Source organism: Primulina huaijiensis, chromosome 14 (assembly GCF_012295235.1).
Source record: "Primulina huaijiensis isolate GDHJ02 chromosome 14, ASM1229523v2, whole genome shotgun sequence".
Taxonomy (NCBI): domain Eukaryota; kingdom Viridiplantae; phylum Streptophyta; class Magnoliopsida; order Lamiales; family Gesneriaceae; genus Primulina; species Primulina huaijiensis.
Window position 1 is genome coordinate 20,149,312 of NC_133319.1, and position 23,199 is coordinate 20,172,510.

General features: G+C 33.3%; 1 protein-coding gene and 1 long non-coding RNA gene across 2 annotated transcripts; both read right to left on the reverse strand.

Moving 5' to 3' along the window:
• Nucleotides 1–1,045: 1,045 nt before the first annotated feature.
• On the reverse strand, nt 1,046–8,283 carry LOC140956817 (uncharacterized). The gene is made up of 2 exons (XR_012171538.1): nt 8,210–8,283; nt 1,046–2,085 (listed from the first exon to the last, which is right to left on the reverse strand). It is a non-coding gene; the product is annotated as an uncharacterized lncRNA (long non-coding RNA).
• Nucleotides 8,284–12,472: 4,189 nt separating this feature from the next.
• On the reverse strand, nt 12,473–21,047 carry LOC140957705 (phytochromobilin:ferredoxin oxidoreductase, chloroplastic). Its single transcript, XM_073415057.1, has 8 exons — nt 20,789–21,047; nt 20,574–20,693; nt 20,283–20,377; nt 14,729–14,822; nt 14,486–14,617; nt 14,132–14,236; nt 13,262–13,312; nt 12,473–13,159 (listed from the first exon to the last, which is right to left on the reverse strand). Exons 1-8 carry the CDS (start codon nt 20,948–20,950, stop codon nt 12,974–12,976), a joined length of 945 nt encoding a protein of 314 aa, XP_073271158.1. The 5' UTR covers nt 20,951–21,047; the 3' UTR covers nt 12,473–12,973.
• Nucleotides 21,048–23,199: the final 2,152 nt, after the last annotated feature.

Here is a 23,199-nt window from a genome sequence, read left to right on the forward strand (position 1 = left end):
TGAGATAAGTTAACCTTATCGATATTTACGATAAAAAGTAATACCCTTAACATAAAAAGTAATACTTTTTCATGAATGATCCAAATAAATTATATGTCTCACAAAATACGATCCGTGAGACCGTTTCACACAAATTTTTGTCATCAATTAAACATTGGGTTTAATAAATTCTCATCCGGATTTCCCCATTTCTAGAAGGTTTGAATTTTATAGACCTTTGTGTGAAAATAATATATAATTTAATAATATTTCATGATTTAATTTAATTTTATTTTTATATTAATCTAAACTACATAGATAAAATATTTAAATATACAACATATATCACGAGTCCTTTCGTCCCTGAATTTCAAAAAATAAAAATAACAAAATAAATCCATTCATGTTAAAAAAAAAAAAAAAAAAAAAAAAAAAAAAAAAAAAAAAAAAANGTCTTGTTCTCGAATAAGTCAAGATGAAAATGAGTTTAAATATAGTATCGAATGAGAGTTTGAGAAAGAAATAGAAATTAGTAGCGAACTACTAATACTTTTAATCTCGAGAGTTTTATGTTTTTTATATATATATTTTAATGTTCACAATATATCTTATAACAAACTGGAGAAATGTTCATATACATATTTCGTTATTCCATTTTTCGATGTCTTATAAAGTAATCTTAATCAACCTTCATGTGTTTTATAATCTTGTTAAAAAATAACTATATATTATAATATCAAATACATCTTATTTCATCGAAACATAAACCAAGTATAAAGTCATTGGGGACAAAATACATACGTTAAGAATATTTATATAAAAAAAATTATAATCCTAATGTATGTTTGTTTGCCTATACTTAGAATAAAGCTTTGACATGTTATGAACTGTTATTCTGTCACATATCGTTACATACGCAAAAGTCACGATTAGCATTCGATCAATATAAAAAAGTATACAACTCCGGGTTTCACATACACAAACAAATGACTTCCGTATATCAAGTGTGAATCCTATTCTTGTTTAATTCAGAGCCACACACACTTGGTTTGTAGTCGACCCATCGTCCTAAGATAAAGTGTTTTTTTTTTTTTTTTCATTAGTTGGCTACCATGTATGAGCCATAACCTTGATATTCAGCCCAAATTGTATGTAACTGAGTTATCTGGTTGAGTTTCATTAATTATCAATCTATATACAGTTTGCAAGCTTCAACACTCCAAATCAACAAGTCCAAAACTTACCGGGCAATTCACCAATTGTTGGACATAAGATCTTAGCGTGTGTAGAGTAGCTGAATAGCTGAAACAACTTCCTCTATCTTTTGGAATTGTCTCCTGTCCTTGAGTAGAGCCTTGGCGAAATTAAGAGCTTTGCGTTCCCAATCTACTTGTTTGCTTGCCTCTTTGTTCGATTCAAAATCTTCAACGTGAGCTACGCCAACAATCAACCAGAAGTCTCTCAGGTCAATTCGACTCTGGAAAATCAGGCACGCATAGGAAATGAGGGATAAATATCTTTACAGTCTCATTTGACTGCTCAAATATTTCAAGATAGTTCTACAAGGCATGTCCCGTTGAACATAGAGGTTCTTGTTCTTTTTTGAAAATTTGAGAAGTATGAAAGCACAAAAGAAATGATGGCACAGAGATCACAGTTCATAAAAAAGGGAAAGATTTTATCTAACCGGATCATTTTGGCAGCACTGAATCCTATATTGTCGTGGAAAAGATCGTGCATATATTTTTTCTTTATCAGAAGCTGGAGGTTAGATTATTATAAATTTCTGGGAGATACGCTTCACCAGGACCATCCTAGTGTTTATCCCAGAGTGCAGTGAACTTCGTGTAGAAGAGGTTCCAAGCCTGAGATTGTCTTTCAAAATTCACACTTTGTACAGCCGATTTAAATGCCTACATTGTTCAACAGAACTAAAAAGAATCAAAGCCACACAAGTTCATCCATCCCGGAAGAAGAGTTGAACAATGCCAAACCCCAGGATGAAACTCGGGATGTATAACTTGAGTTGATTCAGCAGTAACCATGACAGAACTAGGATGAAGATCACCATGTATAAGAGCTTTGGCTTTGGTTCTTTCACAGAATCTAGATGCCAAACAAAAAATTTTGTATCACATCATAAGGCAAAAGGTAGAAGAATTACATAAAATATGAAGAAATGGTATTCAATATGAATTTTACTTGGATTTTAGCACAGCAATTTCAAGTTTCAAAATGTTATCACCCCGAACTACTTCAGTATTGGCATCAAGGTAAGGGGTTGTCCATCAGTTATATTCAGACAATTTGTAGGGGTCAGAAAAAATGACCTGTTCAGTGAGTCTACATAACTCCACATTTCCACAATACTTTGCAAATGTCAATAAAGCGTAAAAAAATTGTAACATCAGTTGAAAATTTTGACAACAGTTAAAATTTAATTCATAGGACAAACTTCAAATCTATTCAAATAATGTCAAAGAATACTCCACAAGAATTCGAATCAACATAGTATGCATGTGTACTTTCCATCACATGATCAAATTTAAGTTGAGTTGTTTCAGAAAATTAAATCAAAGCCAAACGCCACATGTTCAAAACTCTTGCAACATGAAACCTTGTATTTTTCGTAACGTTGGTCTTAGTAGTTAGTAGCATAACTTTGTTTCATTTCTCGTAGCAATCATATTTATGATAGTCCTACAATGAACTATAAAAAGTATAAAAAAATTGTGCATCATATTTAAATGTTGTCCGAGATATTGTAATACCACAACACGCAGTGAAATAATATAACACACCGATAAATAACTTAAACTAACATAACTCAGAAATAATTGTGCGCAAGTATAACACAAGTATAAATATTTGTGCGGTGGCTCAAGGCGAAATAATCACTAAAAAACCAATTTTAGTTTACAAAAACCAACATTAGTGATTTTAACGAAAAATAATTTTCTCAACGTGTTAAAAAAATAAATTGCTTTCTAAAACAAACAATCAAAATGAAACGTATTCAAGAAAATAAAAACACGGTGCCGAAAACTAGAGCAGTAAAAACAGAATCTTCAGTCAACACTTCCACACGTATTTAAAGCCTATTTGCCCGCTGCGAAAAACAATTTTTGCTGTAGTGAGTTACAAATTACTGAACCGGACGTTGACTGTGCACCATGTTTTAAACATGGTGATTGAGTTTTTACTAAAAAGAAATAGGGATCCAAGAGTCATCCAGCCACTTAATGGATTATCAACATATTGAGATTTCGACGTGAAATTCAATTATCAGAGGAAGAATGTCGATCAATATAAACAACAAATTCTGGGGACTTTACAACCCTTGAGGACATTTGTGTTTTCAAGATTTGTAGGCGATGAAAGTGATGTGGTGTTATTTAATTAAAATTTTCTGAATCATACAACTTATATATATCAGGTGTTTGATCAAGCAATCCACACTATGAGAGATTTATCAGATATTTTAGACCATAAATGCACTTAAACATAATAGATATTTTATGTAGTTTATTTTTTTTTATTTGTTTTATACTTTTACCGTAAAATTGAATTTATTTAGTATTCTCTTGGAAAATTTTCAGCTTTATTTGAAACATGTTTTTCACTTTCGCACGTGCTAAAAAGATTTTGTTTTGTAAAATCACTGCTTATGTAGGAACTTCAGCGGCAGACTGCTTTGGATTGGCAAAAAGATTCGTGGCCTATTCATTTGACAATGAAACCAGTTAGTTTTCTATTTCTGTGTTTCTTATCCTTTTTTCTTGCTTGATACGGCGCAAAATGCATGTAAAGAAAATAGGAAAATTAGGTTTTCTTATCTGTGAAAGAAGACATTATATTCAATCTTGATACATTTTGGGTGACTGTTTTATAAATCTATGTCAATTCAATTAACATTTGAAGCAGAATGGAGAATGAGTAATAAATCATTTGATTGATTTAAGCTGAAATATGCTATTATTCAATAGAAAGATATTGTTGAAAATAGTTATAGAGGATATTATAAATTTTCTGTTTGAATTTAATCAAAGTTCTAGCGAACATCATAAAACATATGTTAGCAAAAAACTTGTATAACTATCAACTAAACAAATCAAGTGAAGCCAACATACGATTAATGATGATACCAAAAATTAAACAAAAAGTTACAATTATGAATATCCACCAAAGTAAACCAACTGTATTAACACCCGTTTGTTGAATTGAATGAAAAAGAAACTTCATATTTACTAGTTATTATGAATATCCACCAAAGTTCCGCTACTTTCTTTTTCTGAAAAACCTTCTTTTCTTAGAACAAGACACAAAACTTGAATGGAAGTGAAGCCACGTACCATACAACCAACAAAAGATGCAACGAAAAAAATAAAGAAACCAAAGTCATACAACTTTTGGTTTGATATTAATGAACATTTGAGTAACTTTTTTATTTAGTACAGATAATTATTTAATTTTAATGCAGTAAAAGAATAGGAAAACAAAGTAAATAGTCTTATTTTGGTCATTTAAAAAATATGTTATTCCATGTTTTTTCATTCATTTTCCACCAAATGCCCTGTATTTTATATTTAGTTTAATTTAATATAAATGAATATAAGAACAAAGTAATCATATATTAATCGACCCAAAAATATTTTCTTTCATGTTTTTTGAAGGTAATGAAATTGAAACTAACTTCTTTGTACTTATCTTGACGTCAATTATTTTAAGTTGATTGAGTTTGACCGCCATTCTGATCATTTGTATTGTTTTTTTAGTCATACTAGATTTATCAAAAGTAGGAGGTAATTCTATTTATATTTTTTGGTACATTCACTTTGAATTTTACTGACTACATAAGATTGAATGCACATACATAATAATTGCAATCTTATTTTATTTACTTCTATTATTTAATTAATTAGTGCAACCTTAAATATGAACAAATATTAGTTGCATATTGGTTTCATTGCATATACAAATTTGAAATAGTCCGAAGCACTCCACACCTTGATAAGGGTGTCATACATTTTTAATGTAATTAACACATTTTATTCACCAACTAAAGTTGTATATCAAGATTTCAAACCAGAACAATTTATTCTTGACACAAGTTTTTGAATTGAAATTATATAAATGATTAACGCATTGTACATGCATGTTGACGATAAATTTTTCTCACAGCGATGATATCATAATATTTGATTTAGAGCTAATGTGTTTCGAGGTAAAATACTTACGGCCTTTTCGAAACAATACCATATAAGGAATGTATTATATGTTACACAAATTTCAATACTGTTGAAAAATAAAATAGTTCTTTTGTTAAACTCAATAATATATTTATTTTGTTTTTTCTTCTTATTTTCAGATATAGGATATGATGTACCACGGGGTAGAAGGGCACACCAAAAATGAGATATTTTTAAATTAGGTAAGTTTATAATTGCATTGCTGACAACTATACCACTTCTACATCCAACTATAAGAGATATGATGACGAAATTTGGGAGAGTAGCATCAAAGATTAACAACCATTAGATCGCTATATGCGTCTTAGCATTTTATGGTCTGGCATTTTATAGTACAAAAGAATTTTTCATCTACAAATTTTTTTAAACCATATGTTGTTATTTGATAGCTAATAAGCTATCTGCTATGAAATCTGCAGTTGGCTTGTTTTCAGAATTGGTATTAAGATATTGAATAATCAAACCAATAATGTCTCTAGCATTGTTTTCTGAACAGCCAGACCGTAAAATGATAAGATGTATATAGCGATCTAATGGTTGTTAATCAAGCATTTAGGATGCTACTCTCCCAAATTTCATCACCATATCCCCTATGTTGGATCTAAAAATGATATAGTTGTCAACAATGCAATTATAAACTTGCCTAATTTAAAAATATCTCATTTTTTTTTGTACACCGCTACCCCGTAGTACATCATATCCTACCTCTGAAAATTAGAAGGAAAAAAAAATAAATATATTATTGAGTTTTAAGTATTAAATCACGGAAAACAAAAGAACTATTTTATGTTTCAACAAAATTCCAATTTGTATAACATATAATACCTTCCTTATGTGGTATTGTTTGAAAAGGTCGTAAGTATTAACCTCGAAACACATTGACTCTAAATCACAAATTATGATATCATCACTCTGAGAAAAATTTATTGTCAACATGCATGTAGATATTTCAATGCATTAATCATTTATATAATTTCAATTCAAATTCAAAAACTTATGTCAAGAAGAAATTGTTCTGGTTTGAAATCTTGATATACAACTTTAGTTGGTGAATAAAATGTGTAAATTAAATTAAAAATGTATGACACCCTTATCAAGGTGTGGAGTGTCTCGGACCATTTCAAATTTGTATATGTAATCAAACAAATAGTCAACTAATATTTGTTCATATTTAAGGTTGCACTAACTAAATAATAGAAGTGATAAAAATAAGATCGCAATTATTATATATGTGCATTCGATCTTAGGCAGTCAGTAAAATTCAAAGTGAAGGTACCAAAAAATATAAATAGAATTACCTCATACTTCTGAACGTAAATCTCCACGAGGATAATACCTTAATACCACACATTGGATGTCATCGATTCCCGCGCATGCAGTAATATCGGTTGCAATTTTCTGTGGCCGGAGTGCTTGCAAATAAAAAAGCTCGCACTGTTTTAAAAAAATAAGCATGACAATGATGATGTTTATCATTTAAAAATATGGAAGAAAAACCATAAATATTTCAATCTAACTGAAAATTGATCGAATACGACGGGTTGAACTTCATGGGTTTGAGAGGTGGGGTCAATGATAAGTTTTCGTGATCAAAGTCCCATCCGGCAACCCGTAGTCATTGTTGGTTGAAAAATGATAGACGTAGACTCAATGTACACCCACCTTTCTACCTTCATTTTTTTAAAAATGACTTTACGGCAAGGTCATCGATCAACGTTTCAAATAAATCTAGTATGACTAAAAAAAAATAAAAATGGCAGAATGACAGTCAAATTCAATCGACTTTAAATAATGACGAGAAGATAAGTACAAAGAAGTCGGTTTCAATTATTTCATTACCTTAAAAAAACATCAAATAATATATTTTTGGGCCGATTAACATATGACTATTTTGTTCTTATATTCATTTATATTGAATTAAATTAAAAAATTAAACTAAATATAAATACAAGGCATTGGATGCAAAAATATAATTAAAACAACATAGTGAAACATGGAATAACATATTTTTGAAATGGCCAATATAAGACTACATACTTTATTCTTGTATTCATTTACTGTATTAATTAAATTAAATAAATATTTGTACTAAATAAAGAAGTTACTCAAATGGTCATGAATATCAAACCAAAAGTTTAATAAAAGTTTAACAGGTTGCTCTGGTCTCTATACTGTAATGGTTTCTTTATTTTTTTTCCTTGCATCTTTTGTTGGTTGTATCTTATTTGGCTTCACTTCCATTCAAGTTTTGTGTTTTTTTGTTTCCTAAGAAGAGAAGGTTTTTAAGAAAACAAAACATCGGAACTTTGGTGGATTTTCATAATAACTAGTAAATACGAAGTTTCGCTTTCATTCAACTAACTTTAACATGTTGTTTTGGTGTTATAATTGTAACTTTTTATTTAATTTTTGGTATTATCATGAACCATTTGTGGATTCACTTGATTTCGTTCGAGTTGGGAAGCCACATTGGTGTTAGTGTAATGTTTAGTGTTAATTGGTGTCTTAAAGTTAATCTTGTGATCTAGACGGCAGCAAGTGACAGAGCAGGGATCATGCGAAGGAAGGAAAAAGATTAGAGATACAAGTAGCAATTAGAAAACCAACGGTCATGGATGTTTAGTTGATAGTTATACAAGTTTTTTGCTAACATATGTTTTATGATATTCGCTAGAACTTTGATTAAATTCAAACAGAAAATTTATAATACCCTCTATTACTATTTTCCAACACTATCTTTTTATTGAATAATAGCATATTCAGCTTACAACAATCAAATGATTCATTAGTCATTCTCCTTTCTGCGTTAAATGTTAATTGAATTGACACAGATTTATAAAACGGTCACCCACAATGTATCAAGATTGAATATTATGTCTTCTTTCACTGACAAGAAAGCTTAATTTTCCTATTTTCTTTACATGCATTTTGAGCCGTATCAAGCAAGAAAAAAAGACAAGAAACATAGAAGTGGAAACTACCTAGTTTCACTGTCAAATGAATGGTCACGAATCTTTTTGCCAATCCAAACAACGCAGTATGCCGCTGAAGTTCCTGCATAAGCGTTGATTGTTCTTGTAGTTACAAACAAAATCTTTTTAGCAAGTACGAAAGTGAAAAACATGTTTCAAATAAAGCTGAAAATTTTCCAAGACAATACTAAATAAATTCAATTTTAATGAAAAAGTATAGAAAACAAATAGAAAAAAGAAACTACATAAAATATCTTATCGATGTTTAAGTGGTTGTCACATTGCAATACATGTTCCCATTAAATCTCATTTCCAGTGGAACCTTTTGAGGAAAAACCCCACAGATTGCAACTAAATTTGATCTCTGCTTGTTTCCTTCAAATATATTGAAAATTTGATAACATGTATGCAGCTCAACTAAATTGATTTCTTACTCTTGCATTGATAATAAAGTACTTATTCAATAAAAGAAATTAAAGTTGTATATACAGAAACTAGTTGTATGATGTGATCGTAGTCACACTTACCACCCATTTTTTCCATATTATGATGGCAACTGCGATAAATGATGCTCCAATTTCATTGACGAACTTTTCGTTCCTAGTTAAACACAAACAATTGTGTTAGAATGACTTCTAATTGAAAAATTAAGGAAAACTTCAAATAAAGGTGTACAACATTAAAACAGACTTACATCTCCAAAAAAGTGAATTTATGGTCTAAAATATCTGATAAATCTCTGATAGAGTGGATTGCTTGATCCAACACCTCATATATATATAAGAGATAAGTTGTATAATCCCAAAAATTTTAATTAAATAACATGTATTTGCAAATCGAATAATGGTTCGGCAGGTTTTTTCTTTCATACTTCCACTTTTCATGAAAATAAACTAATCGATTTTCTCATCAGAGACACATGGACAGAATCAACCAAAAGGATTGAGAAACAAACAAGGACGGCAAGGGGATGAGGTGACCCAAGATGAAAAATCTATTCAAATTTGGATAAAATTACTCCTTGTACTACTTCCTACATAATATTCCCTCAGCTCCTTCAGCATAAGATTCTAAGCATAAAACTAGATCAAGTAAAATTGCAGTAATTCATCCAAATGATAATTTAATTCTAACACAGGGTCAAACGATACCACATCACTTTCATCGCCTACAAATCCTGAAAACACAAATGTTCTCAAGAGTTGTAAAATCCCCAGAATTTGTTGTTTATATTGATTGACATTCTTCCTCTCTTAATTGAATTTCCCACAAAAATCCCAGTACGTTGATAATCCCCAATAAGTGGCTGGATAATTCTTGGATCCTTATTTTGTTCAGTAAAAACTCGATCAACATGTTTAAAACATGGTCCACGGTTGACATCCGGTTCAGTAATTTGGAATTGTACTCCATTCCCTTTCAAATAGATCAGGAAGGCAGCCAATGTATATGGACATGTCATTGGAACTCCATCTTCTAATTGGTCTTTAGCGATCGACAACAAATGTAACGGAGTTCATTTCAGAAAAATGTGATATTGAGAACAAGTAATAAAATAGATCAAATGACATAATATAAAACCACAAACCAAGAAAAGCAAACAAGTTTACAGGATATCCTTCTGTTCATGCCAAGAACAATATTTTTTTAACTATTGCACACTATTAGAGTTAGAGTAGCTTTAGCTTGTGTTTGGATAACATAGCATTTACAAGAGTCACAGGAAGTTGAGAAATATGAATAACTAAGAACATGGATTGTATAAGTATCAGAGTTCTATTCTCTCTCGGGTAAAAAAAAACGGATTTCTGTGATTCTGGTTCAATCTCCGTGATATGGTATCAGTAGTGAACGAGTTTGAGAACAATAATCAGAAATATCATCCAAACAGATACACATAATAGAATATCATCTACCAGATAATCATATGGAGGATCACGGTATATCATTCAATACTCTGATCCAATAGGCGGGGTGAGATATGCGGATATTAGAACGAGTTTGAGAACAATAATCAGAAATATTATCATCCAAGGCTAAACATCCATCAACATAGAACCCATATATATCGGCATGGCGCTAGACATCATAATCGTCGAGAAATTAAATATCGCTGCAACAGATGCATGAACACAGACAAATGTGAGATGCTCAATGAATATCAAAGTTATACATACCTGAAAATAGTTGGGGGGGGGGGGGGGAGCTGAAATCGGTGTCAAATCGAAGCCTATGCATAGAACTACAAGTTTCCTTTGGATCCCAACTTCAAATTCCAAACGTAAAGGTCATAGTAATTTTCAGTGATTCTATCGAACCGATCTACTTCATCGGATAAAAAAAATGGATTTCTGTGATTCTGGTTCAATCTCAAATCGAAGAAAACACTTAATGCTCACCTGTTTCTTCGCCCCGGCAAAGAAGAAAACCCTGAGATCTGTTTCTTGGAATAAACTCACGCCCTTCTGATAGAAAAGAAAACCTTCAGCTCGGTTTCTTCGAATAAACTAAGCCCTTTTGTTACAAAATGGCAAAAGGAAAGTTGGTCTGCAGAGGAGGAGAGAGGTGTGAAGGACTTGATAGCGCAGCTAGTAGTGGTGTGTGTCTGCTCATGCAGAGGAAAGAGAAAGTAGGGTACCATGCAATGACGTGGTCTATGTCTGCTCATGCAGAAGAAAGATGCGCTTTTGTTGTACCAATTCCAATATATCTATATANTTTAAGTTAAAACATAAATATTTTTAAAATCTCATTTTAATAAATATAGTTGACATCCAAATTGTCATTATCTAATAATATAAATATAGTTGACATCGAAAATGTCATTATCTAATAATATAAATACTAGTTTAAAATGATAATAACTTGAAGTAGGAATTAAAGTCACTTTTTCAAAGCATCAGACATTGGGGACTGAGCCAAAAAAAAAACTCCCGCTTTCATGTATAAAGTATTTTTATCTGACAACTTAACTATTCACCTTTCATGTATTTCCTGTATTACGTCAGATATAATTTCTTGATCTTTTGTAAGTTTTAAAAGGATCTTATTTAAATTAATTGCAACATATATTTACTTACATGCATAAAATATGTTATCTATAAAATTTTGTACAACAAACGAAAGTGGATAAATGATTTTTAACTCTAATTTAGAATTTGGCCTCTTGAAATTTTCAATTTTAATTTTATACTGAGATTAAAAGAAGAATCCAAAAGGAGTGTACTTTATTTTTTTTATAATATAAAATTATTATTATATATATATATATAAATAAATTTAAAAGAAATACTTTACCGATAAAATCGTAAACATTTGGAGGTTAAAAAGGACATATAAAATATAAACCTTTCCAAACAAATCACACGCAATAACGCAGTAGCTATTAATTCAATGCTTAGATGTGAATAACATAATTAATATGAGGTTTGTTTTATAAAAATAAAAACAAACAATTAATTAAATAATAACGATGTCACTCAAACATGGCCAAATATCTGAAATAAATTAAAACTTTTCCATAAAATTATTTTTATTTGTAATTACTTGAGTTATATAATTGTGGAACGAAGGAATGAACACTGAGCTGAGGTAGCACCAAATTAAATATGCAAGTCCTTGTCCAAAAATTGTATATATTCGATTTATATTAATTTGAAGATATATGGATTATAGTTACGTTTGGTGAAATAAAATAATAAAAATAAGACTATTCGTCTAAATTCATGCTCATATAAATCGAGAAACAAAAATTAAATTTTTTGACGATTTAAAATATTTGGATTAAACATCTATAGTTGATTCTAGGGGAAGTTGATGAAAAATCACCAATCAAAATATTTTTTTGGGTTCACTCTCTACCCACAAAATTGTGGTACTATGTCATACAAAATGTGGTACACTTAATGTGAAAATGTGGTATACTTCATGTGGAAATGTGGTATTAAAAAAGTACTCAGGGACTGAACACAAAAAAAATCGACGACTGGGGCTGAAGACCAATTTCTCTTTGATTCTAACCAACCTGCCTATTTTTTTTCATGGCAGGTGGACTAGCCCGACCCGACGGACCCTAACCCGTTTTGATGACTCTAGATAGCATTCGGAACTTCTTTGAGTGCTCTATAATTTCTTTGAAGGCAAATGAATATTCTACAGTAAATATAGATCAGCTGATGCTCTTCAAAAATCCCATCACTAGTAAAAACTCACGTAAAGCATGCCCACAAATCAAGCTCTCCATATACCCAACAAATTTTCGAAGACACGAAGGAAAAAAAGAACACAGGCTACAGTGCATGAATAATTTTCTAGCCCCTAAACCTGATTTTTCGAGAGGAAGACAGAAGGTACAAACGGGTTTGTCAGCGACAACAGCTAGAGATTTCGAATGCAGCTGCACAATGCAGGAGACTTTGAATGAGGTGGAAGCCAAACAACAAGGCAGAGATGATTGTTGTGTGAGTGGCAAAGGATTTGGAGGAAAGAGAGAATGTAACACGGGGCTTAGAACATGAATACTATCAAGTCCGTTAAATTTAAAGCACGGCTAACGGGAGGGACGAATTTGGGTCATAAATCAAAAGTATAAGGATGATTTTGGCACAATGAATACATTGGGGACTAAATCGAGACATCAAGCAAACAATAGGGATGATTTTGGGCTTTATCCCTAGCATATATGTTCAAACTAACAGTACAAAAATTTGCAACATCAACATTACTTGGCAGATACACCGCAGTCTTTGATGTCGAAGATGTGTAAAACAAACTTTATCTTAAGGTGTTATTGATGAACTCTCCTCTTGCATCCCATGGACGACTTTCGAATGACTTTCCAATCATACTGCGCTTCTGATTTACTGTCCCATCATCGCACTTGTACTCTGGGAAATAATCAAGAAACCTTTTGTTTCCCATGTCATCAACTCCATTGAAGAGAAAACTCCTGATAATTTCCTAAATAATGAAGTGACTAAGCAAGTTTTGTGGCTAGAAAATATATATCATCTACTAATAAAAAACATGGTGAATTTGATGCTAATGATAATAAGTTGATACCTTAGCAAGAGTCTCCCCAATTAATCTTCTCAGAACTTGATGACCTGGATCCTGAATTTTCAGAAAGTCATCAGTGTTTCCTTCAACAAGCATCATCCAACAGACATGTTTTGCTTATTTGTTCAAATAAAATCGTAAACTTAGTAATTGACACTTTTGTTACAAAACAAATTCAGATGCATTCTTCACACCTAAGAGCTCATAAAATTTAAGGGGAAAAGTGTCTACAGGCGGTAAAATTATAGGATTTCACATGCGGCTAATCGGGAAATACTCGGCTTTGACTCGTAAGTGAAGGCTTGAAACACTAAATTTTTCCCACAATGTAATGGCAGCCATATATACCGTCGACAAAATCTCCCATGCTGGTGAATTTGAAATACAGCTGAAGATATTTACTAATAAAGTCTGTTTTTTTTTTCCAGAAAACATCTATTTGGAGATTGAGAGTCAAAGGTCATGCATAAAAGTTTCAAATTAACTTAACCGAATCTACACGGCATTACCACTAAATCTCTCGACACATTTTCTTTGGTAACTGAAAAAATTATTCTATCAAAAGCAGTACAAAAACTGATAGCAGATAACAACAATGTAATGACACATTTTCTTTGGTAACTGAAAAAATGATTCAATCAAAAGTAGTACAAAAACTGATAGCAAATAATAACAACGTAAATCAAATCCTTTTAAGTCGTACAGTACAACAAGCGATGAGTTTTGATTACTTTGCCACATTAACAGCCACAAAATATAGTGGGAAAATATTAATAATCAACATGCAACCATCAAACATGATCAACTTTGTCCAAGTCTACAAAAACGGCTAGGAAAACCACGATCACCTAAAGAAACAACTGTTACACACACCTTTTCTGCTCTCCATGTAAGATATCTATGTTGCCATTCAAGATTGATAATAATTTGAGGAATTTCGGTTTCCCCAGACGCCCGCTCCATGAGTTTCAGCCATGACTACGAGGCAAGAAGGAAATAATCACAAAAGCCAACACTTTAAACATCCAAAATTCCATTTTAACAATGTNTGTCGGCTACATGGATATTAATTCTCCAAACTAAGCGATTTTTTCACATATCATCTCTTAAACCAAATCTATGAGACTATGAGATCTCCTTAACCACCATTATCCAAGTTTTCAATACAAACATACATATATATATACACACACACACACAAAATTATTTACAAACATCGAGAAGTACCGTGAGATACTCCTTGAAAGCAGAATACAAAGCATGGTGCTTGTCTTGGCACGGAGAAAATTTGGTCCATATGACAATTGGTGAGAAAAATTTCAAAGATTCAGGCGTTATCTTTCCTCCCCAGGGCAAAAGCTGCATGAAATCAGTGTTAAATCACCATTTTTCATTTCAGCTGGCAGAAAAATATAATACACAAGAAGCTTTGCAACTGAATCGTAGCTAGTAAATATTGAACTTGCCCACCTCAGCATACTCAAGACCAAGAGGAATTAAATGTTTATAGTACTTCTCCTTGTAATCTTTTTGACTAATAACATCATGTAATGGGTTGAGGTCCCTGAAAATGGCCAAGGAATTTGCTAATGCAACAAAATTTTGTCTGATATTCAGAATAAAACTAAATTATCAAACACGTTCAATCAACATAAACTGTAATTATTCGTTTCTTAAATGGACCAAAAAACTGTATGTGAAACATATAACATTCTCTAATTGCAGTTATCGCCCATGAAATGAAGTCAATTTAAGCAAGATTTCAGGAATCATTCATTATATGCTTGCCTCTCAGAACGGTAATTTTATAATTTAAAGAAACTATGCAGCTTTCTTACTTTCGGAGTCAGATATTTAGGATCCTACTTTCAATTTTTAATCTTGTTGTAGGAAATGCCATATCATAGTGATGAATTAGTTTAATTTAATTAAAAAGCAATAAATTTTACTGGATTTTCAACTTGTAGCAGAGCAGCTCTATTTGACCAGAGATTCAGTAGTACATGATCTAACAAAGTGTTAGTGCAAGTAAATTCCATAATCTTGAAAACTATAGAGAAAAATATGAATATTACTGTCGGCAAGTACATGAAATGCATTTATTGACACATGCATTTTCTGTATGAAGAATTTGAAATCGGAAACAAAAACGTGGTTGATGGAAATTTCGCGGAAATTTCAGAAGACGCGTTTTATACGCGTCTTCACACTGACAGGGGCTCTATAAATAGAGCTCCCCCTTCATTTCAAATCATTCCTTACAAACACCTGACAAATATTATAGAATGTTATAAGATGAGAGAAAACTCGAAGAAAGGGAAAGACAAATATTATAGAATATTATAAGATGAGAGAAAACTCGAAGAAAGAGAAAACTCGAAGAAGGGATGATTTGAAATGAAGAGGGAGCTCTATTTAGCCCATGTCAGTGTGAAGACGCGTATAAAACGCGTCTTCTGAAATTTCCGCGAAATTTACATCAACAACGTTTTTGTTTCCGTTTTCAAATTCTTCATACAGAAAATGCATGTGTCAATAAATGCATTTCCTGTACTTGCCGACATTTCTCCCACTTGGAGATTTGATAGAGAATCAAACACATCTCCACACATCCTTTCAATCTTGCCATTCTCTTCTGCTTACGTATCTTCTAGCCCCCTCGAAGATCTACACCACTCAAACTTATCAGTGTTCACTGACTTGGTCAGAAAATCAGCTATGTTATCCTTTGTATGGATCTTCTACATATCCACGCTTCCTTCTTCTACTACTTCCCGCACAAAGTGAAATTGTACACCAATGTGTTTCGTACTAGAATGAAAGGCTGGATTTCTTGCGATGTGTAAGGCACTCTGACGGTCACAAAACAAAGGAACATTATCTTGTTTGTGCCCGATCTCCTCCAATAACCTTTCAATCCATATTGCTTCCTTGTAAGCTTGAGTAGCTGTCATATATTCTGCCTCCATTGTAGATAACGCCACAACTGTCTGCAGTTTTGAAACCCAGCTTACTGCTCCTCCTGCAAGTGTAAACACATAACCAGTAGTAGATTTCCTCTTATCAGGATCACCTGCATAATCTGAATCGACATAGCCCCTGATTGTAAAATCCGATCCTCCATAACATAATGCAGCATTCGAAGTGCCCTTAATGTATCTAAGGATCCTCTTAACAGTGCTCCAATGCTCTCTTCCAGGATTCACCATATACCGACTAACTGCTCCCACTGCTTGAGCAATGTCCGGTCTTGTACAGATCATGACGAACATCAAACTTCCCACTGCTGATGCATATGGTACTCGTGACATCTCAATCCTCTCTGCTTCATTGCTATGACACATCTCAGAGAGTAACTTGAAGTTAACAGGAAGAGGGGTCGAAATTGGCTTACTTTCTTGCATATTGAAGCGTTGCAAGACTTTCTTCAAATAATTTTTCTGGGAAAGCCAAATCTTTCTGTTACTTCTGTCTCAGTGAACTTGCATCCCTAGGATCTTGTTTGCTGGTCCCAAGTCCTTCATATCAAATTCCCTAGCCAACTGTGCCTTCAATCCTTGGACATGATCTTTGTTGAGGCCTGCTACCAACATGTCGTCCACATACAACAGCAAAATGATATAATCATCACCAGACCTCTTGAAATACGTACAAAGGTCTGCACTCAGTCTGTTGTATCCAAGGCTCATGATATATGAATCAAATCTCTTGTACCAACACCTCGGCGCCTGTTTGAGACCGTACAGAGATTTGTTCAACCTGCAAACCAATTTCTCTTTGCTTTTTTCCGCAAAACCTTCTGGCTGGAGCATATAAATTTCTTCTTCAAGATCTCCATGAAGAAACGCTGTTTTCACATCTAACTGTTCTAGATGTAGGTCAAACACCGCACACAATGTCAGCACCACTCTGACTGTTGTAAGCCGAACCACAGGAGAAAATATCTCATTGAAGTCAATGCCTTCTTTCTGAGCATACCTTTTTTACCACCAACCTAGCACGATACCGCTCCACTTGGTTATTGCCATCAAGCTTGATCTTATAGACCCATCTGTTTCCAATGGCTTTCCTCCCTCGTGGTAATGTAACAAGATCCCAAGTTTGATTCATGTCTAATGCTTCCAATTCTTCTTGCATTGCTATCATCCACAAGGATACATCCGAGCTTTGAGTAGCTTCGTGGAAACTCGATGGCTCACCATCCTCTGATAATAGACAATATGCAATGTTCCTTTCAGTGACATAATCTGAAAACCAACCTGGTGGTCTTTTGTCTCGAGTTGACTGACTCACATTGGAAACTTCAGACTCAACATGTTCTTGTTCTTCGTGCTCTGGTACTGCTTCACAAGAAATTTGACCTTCTTCTGTCTTATTTTCCACCTGAAATATAGTAGTTTCTGAATTCTGTGTGCCTTTGTCTCCTTTTACTTTATCTTCCTCAAAGATAACATCCCGGCTGATGACAAGCTTGTGAACAGTAAGATCCCACAAGCGAAACCCCTTTACTCCATCAGCATAACCCAGGAAGATACATTTTCTGGATTTCGAATCCAACTTTGATCTTTCTTGCTCATTGTACAGAACGTACACCGGACTTCCAAATGTATGCAAATGAGAATAATCTGTCGGCTTCCCAGTCCACATCTCCATCGGAGTCTTCAGATCAATCGCCACTGAAGGAGAACGATTGATAATATAACAAGCGTTTTGACTGCTTCCGCCCAAAATGACTTGTTTAGACCCGCAGTCCTCAACATAGCTCTTGTTCTGTCCAACAAGGTCATGTTCATCCGCTCCGCCACTCCATTCTGTTGAGCTGTGTAAGCCGTCGCGAATTGTCTTTTGATGCCTTCATGTTGACAATATGCATCAAATTCGTCACTGGTATATTCTCCTCCATTGTCAGTCCTCCGACACTTGATTTTCTTTTCAGAATCAAGTTCAACCCGCGCTTTGAAATCTTTGAAGATCTGAAAAGTATCTGATTTCTACTTGATTGGATACACCCAACATCTTCTAGAAAAATCATCAATGAACGAGACAAAATATCTCGCTCCTCCTAGGGATACAACCGGTGCTTGCCAAACATCCGAATGAATCAGCTCCAATATGCTTTTGCTCCTGGCAGTAGAAGTGTCAAACTTTAATCTGTGTTGTTTACTGGTAACACAATGCTCACAAAACTGTAGTGACACTTTTGTAAGTCCGAGCAACAGCTTCCGTTCTGAGAGAATTTTCAACCCCCATTCTGACATATGCCCGAGCTTTCTATGCCATAACATTGTTAATTCTTCTCCTGAACCATTTAATGCAACAACTAATTCCGCCTCTTTGTGTGTTTCTCCCAAAAGTACATACAGATTTGCAGCAACCTTTTCCGCCTTCATAACCACAAGCGCACCTATCACAATTTTCATGATTCCATTCTCGATACGAGTTTTGCACTCGATGTCATCCAATTGTCCAAGGGACAAAAGATTCTTCGTCAGTCCTTTCACATGTCGTACCTCCTGTATGGTGCGAATGGTGCCATCAAACATATTTTTATAGTACCGACCCCAGCGATTTCCAAGGCATGATCATTTCCCATGAATACAGATTCTCCTGAGACTGGTTCATAATGATCAAACCATTCTCTCCGAGACGTAATGTGCCACGTCGCTCCTGAATCCATAATCCATGTGTCACAAAATTTGTGTCTGCCTTCTGCAACAGTTGCTGTTTCGCTGAATAATATTTCACCATTGCCTGAATAACTGACCACATTTCCTTGAGAACTCTTCTCGATACTCGTACACTCTTTCTTGAAGTGTCATTTACCGCCACATTTAAAACAGTACATATTTTTCTTCTTACTTCTCGCCTTTGATCTACCTCGTCTTTGACTCCCACTGGAGGCACGGTCCATAAATCTTCCTCTTATCATCGGTAAGGCCTCTGCCTGCTTCGAGGTTACCAACCTATCTTCCTTATTTTTGCGCCGGCTTTCTTCTCCGAGAACCGCAGTTAAGACATCATCGAATTTTAGAAAGCCCATAAGAATATTGTTGGTAATGTTGATGATAAGTTGATCATATGAATCTGGTAGACTTTGAAGTAGAAGACCCGCACGTTCATTTTCCCCTATTTTATACCCCATGGAAGTGAGTTGGGCAAATAGAGTATTTAGTGTGCTGATATGGTCGGTCATCGATAAGGATTCCGCCATCCGAAGAGTATAAAGCCTTCTCTTTAGGAAAATCATGTTGTATAGGGACTTGACCTCGTACATCTTTGTCAGAGTATCCCAGATAACTTTTGCTGTTTTTATCTCAGAGATACTTGACAATACTTCGTCTGCTATAGCCATGTGTAAATTGGCAACAGCATTATCATTCATCTCGTTCCACTTTCCATCATCCGTAATCTCCACCGGTCTATCTCCAATAGCCGCCAAGCAACTCTCCTTTCTTAAAACTGCTTGTATCTTTATTTTCCACAGCATAAAATTACTTCCGTTGAACTTTGCTATCTCGTACCTTCCCGCCATTATGTCTACAACAATTTTAGTAGACTGGACAAAATAATCCCGCCTTGAATAAAAAATCTCAAAAAATCTTTTCTGATGTGGAAGATTAGTCTAGGCTGTAACCACAGAGCATACTCAGAATTTTAAGAAATTTTAAACCAGGGCTCTGATACCACTTGTTGGTCCCAAGTGCGGTAATTTGAGATAATAAAACCCGAAAATAAAGAATAAACTTGACACAAAATATTATAGTGGAAATTCTTTTCATCTTGCTCGTGGTTTTTACCCTAATAATTTTTAGGGGTTTTCCACGTAAATCTCGGTGTCCAGTTTATTCTTTATTTTCGGGTTTTATTATCTCAAATTTACCGCACGTGAGACCAACAATTACAACTGAACAAATAAAGCCTTTTGTAGGGATAAAGACCAGGAGAGGACTTTACAAGTATTCAACATATGTCTGAAACATAGTGTTATCAATTAAAAAAACCACATAGAAAAAGGACTGCTTACAATACAACTATATTTGTGGTAGCAGTGCTGAAAAAGTTGGCACAAAAAATTGGAAGATCGAACTCTGGTCTGGGGAACACAGCAAAATCCAAGACCTGAACATTATTTCAGACAAAACTCAATCATCATCATGAATGGAGAAAAAATTGGTCTTTGAAACCTTAGGAAATGTATCGGGAACGAGATGGTAATTTATTTTAACTACTTCACTTAGAGTAATCTTCTAATAAGGGACACTTGCAGAGTGTTGGCTTCAAAGTCCTTGTAAAAAAAAAAGGCGTTTGAATAAACCTGCAATCCGTCACTGCCTTCAATTGATAAACTCCGGAGTAGTCTGATTTTAGGTGATTCAAATGCGTGCATTTGAAGCTGGGCTTTCCCATCCACAGCTGTCAACCAATTGAAGTTCTCCTGTAGAAATTAGAATAGACACGGACATAACTTCTTGGTTTGTAGCCAGAAACTAGAAAAATTAATCAGCAAAGGGGATCGATCGATCATCGCACCTGTAGAATTGAGGGCTTCAAATCTGTGTACTTGTTGGTTTCTTCCAAAGCAAAGTGAATGAATTTCTTGAAAGAAAAAGACTCTCCTGGTCGAACCATACTGTGAACACGGGTGCATTTACGGAAAGCAGAGGTACTACTTGTACAACTGAAACTTGCCATTTTTTTTTTTGCGGTTTTTAGGGTTGCTACAAAGAAGAAAGAATCAGGCGCTCGAGTGTGTGCGTGCGGCTGGAAAATGTTTGCTTGCTTTTCTGAAAAAAACATAATTCTTGGTTCCGGTTTGGAATCACGGCCTCTTCCGATCATTTTTGAAAAATAATTATATTTATTTTATTAAAATGTAATTTTGAAAAATGTGTTTTTATCTTCGGACAAAAGCAAAACACGTTGTGATTTTATTTATGTGATTTTTAATGATAAAATAATAATATATATCCTTAAATTTAACAAATTAATTAGTCATCTTAATTCTGTGGGTCGCACATCTAATGAAAGTTTATTTAATGTTCTGAATATTTGTTTGTCATGTACAAAAATTTGCTTAGAGCTGCTATCTAAGCTATTTCCTTTTCAAAAAACAGTTGTTTTTAAATTTAAAACGTAAAAAAAAAAATTCAAAATAATAAACATTTCCTCGACGATTCTCATTCAAAAAACATTGTCACGGAACTTCTTGAAACTTTGTACGTAGCCACCCGTGACGAAAAATGGCGATTGGGAAATTATGTGTGGACGATAAAACTTATAAGTAACCTACATTTTTGTCTGGACAAATTTGCAATGTGGAGTGAGACAAACCTGAAAAGTATCACATGGATTTCTGCATGGATTCACTAATATTAGATCTTTTCTATTTTTAATGACAAATCTCGATTCCAACTATGAGAAAAAACCAAACCCTCGTCAGTACACGATAGTTTCGAGTCCGTGATTCACCACAAATTATTTTAAAATTCATAGTTAAGTTTCTTTAAAGGAAGAAAATATAAACATTTTTCCCATTTTAATTAAAAAAAGAAAAAGAAAAAGATTCATGTGGTTTCATGACTCACGCACTAGGTCTACACCCGCGAGAGTGCAACTGTATAATAATATTCTATATTCATAGTCACTCTATCTAGATTGTTATAAGAATCTATTTACTTTTTAAATACAAATTAAACACTACATACAAACCAATGTGTGGAGCTATTTATAATATTTTTTATAATTGTTGAGGAAAAAAAAATCAGACAGCTAGCCTATTAGATTTGATAAACTTGGGACATACTATATGATGAATTACATCAAAGTTTTAGGGTTGAAAAATGCTCGAACCATTCAGTAAAATATATATTGAGAATTTTTGTCTTATGATGTACCCAATTCCAATTTAATTATATAATAATCAAATATTTTATTATTTATGGCAATTTATGATAAATTTCACATGTAGTAAGGGTCCATAATGTCACTAAGAGGACCAGCATGTTAGACTATTAATGATGGGTTTGGGCCCCACTTTGTCATCCCCTTCCAAATAATCCGATTTTTTTTTTTAAAAAATTAAATACCATTTTTTATTTATTTCANTAAAAATTCAATAATTTTTTCAAAACTATTTTATAAAATAGTGAGAAGACACGTTTTTGATATCAGATGACACGTTAGTAATATATCTGAATGAAATATATGAATGAGATCATGTCAACAATATAATTTGGTGTTATTTTGTAGGATCAAACGTTTGTCGTTTTACCAAAAATTATACCTAATAATAATGGTACAACTCAAATATTTTATATTTCATAACATCATAAACGTCACGTTTTGCATGAACAATTATTGCACTCCAACAATCTTTCTCACAATAATTGCACTCATTGCAATTAATAGAAATCGAACATGTGAAATTATTTCTGGTGAAAATTTTAGGACCGGACGCTTGTTGTTTACCAAAAGTTATATTTGGTGGTAATGATACAACTGAAATCTTTTAAACCATATAACAGCACAAGCGACATGGTTTGATCGATCACCTAGAGATAATAATTATATCTCGACAATCTTCTTCCCAATAATTACACATCAAACTGTGACTTTGGTTTTGATATCAATTTTAAGACCGAAAACTTGTCGATTTATCAAAAATTATAACTGACGCTAATTGTGCAACTCAAATATTTTTATAAAATTATATAACAATACAAGCCACAATTTGATCACTCTTCATACAAAAACAATTATTTCATCTCAACATATATCATCAACTAAAAATAGAAAAAATACCACAATATTGGACTTATACAAAACTCCGACGACTTACAATTTTTCCCAAACAGGAGAAATGGTGTATTGATCTACATAAATACTAGCTGTAAAAAAATATATTATTCATACTTCGAACACCATTAAATAATAATGATATA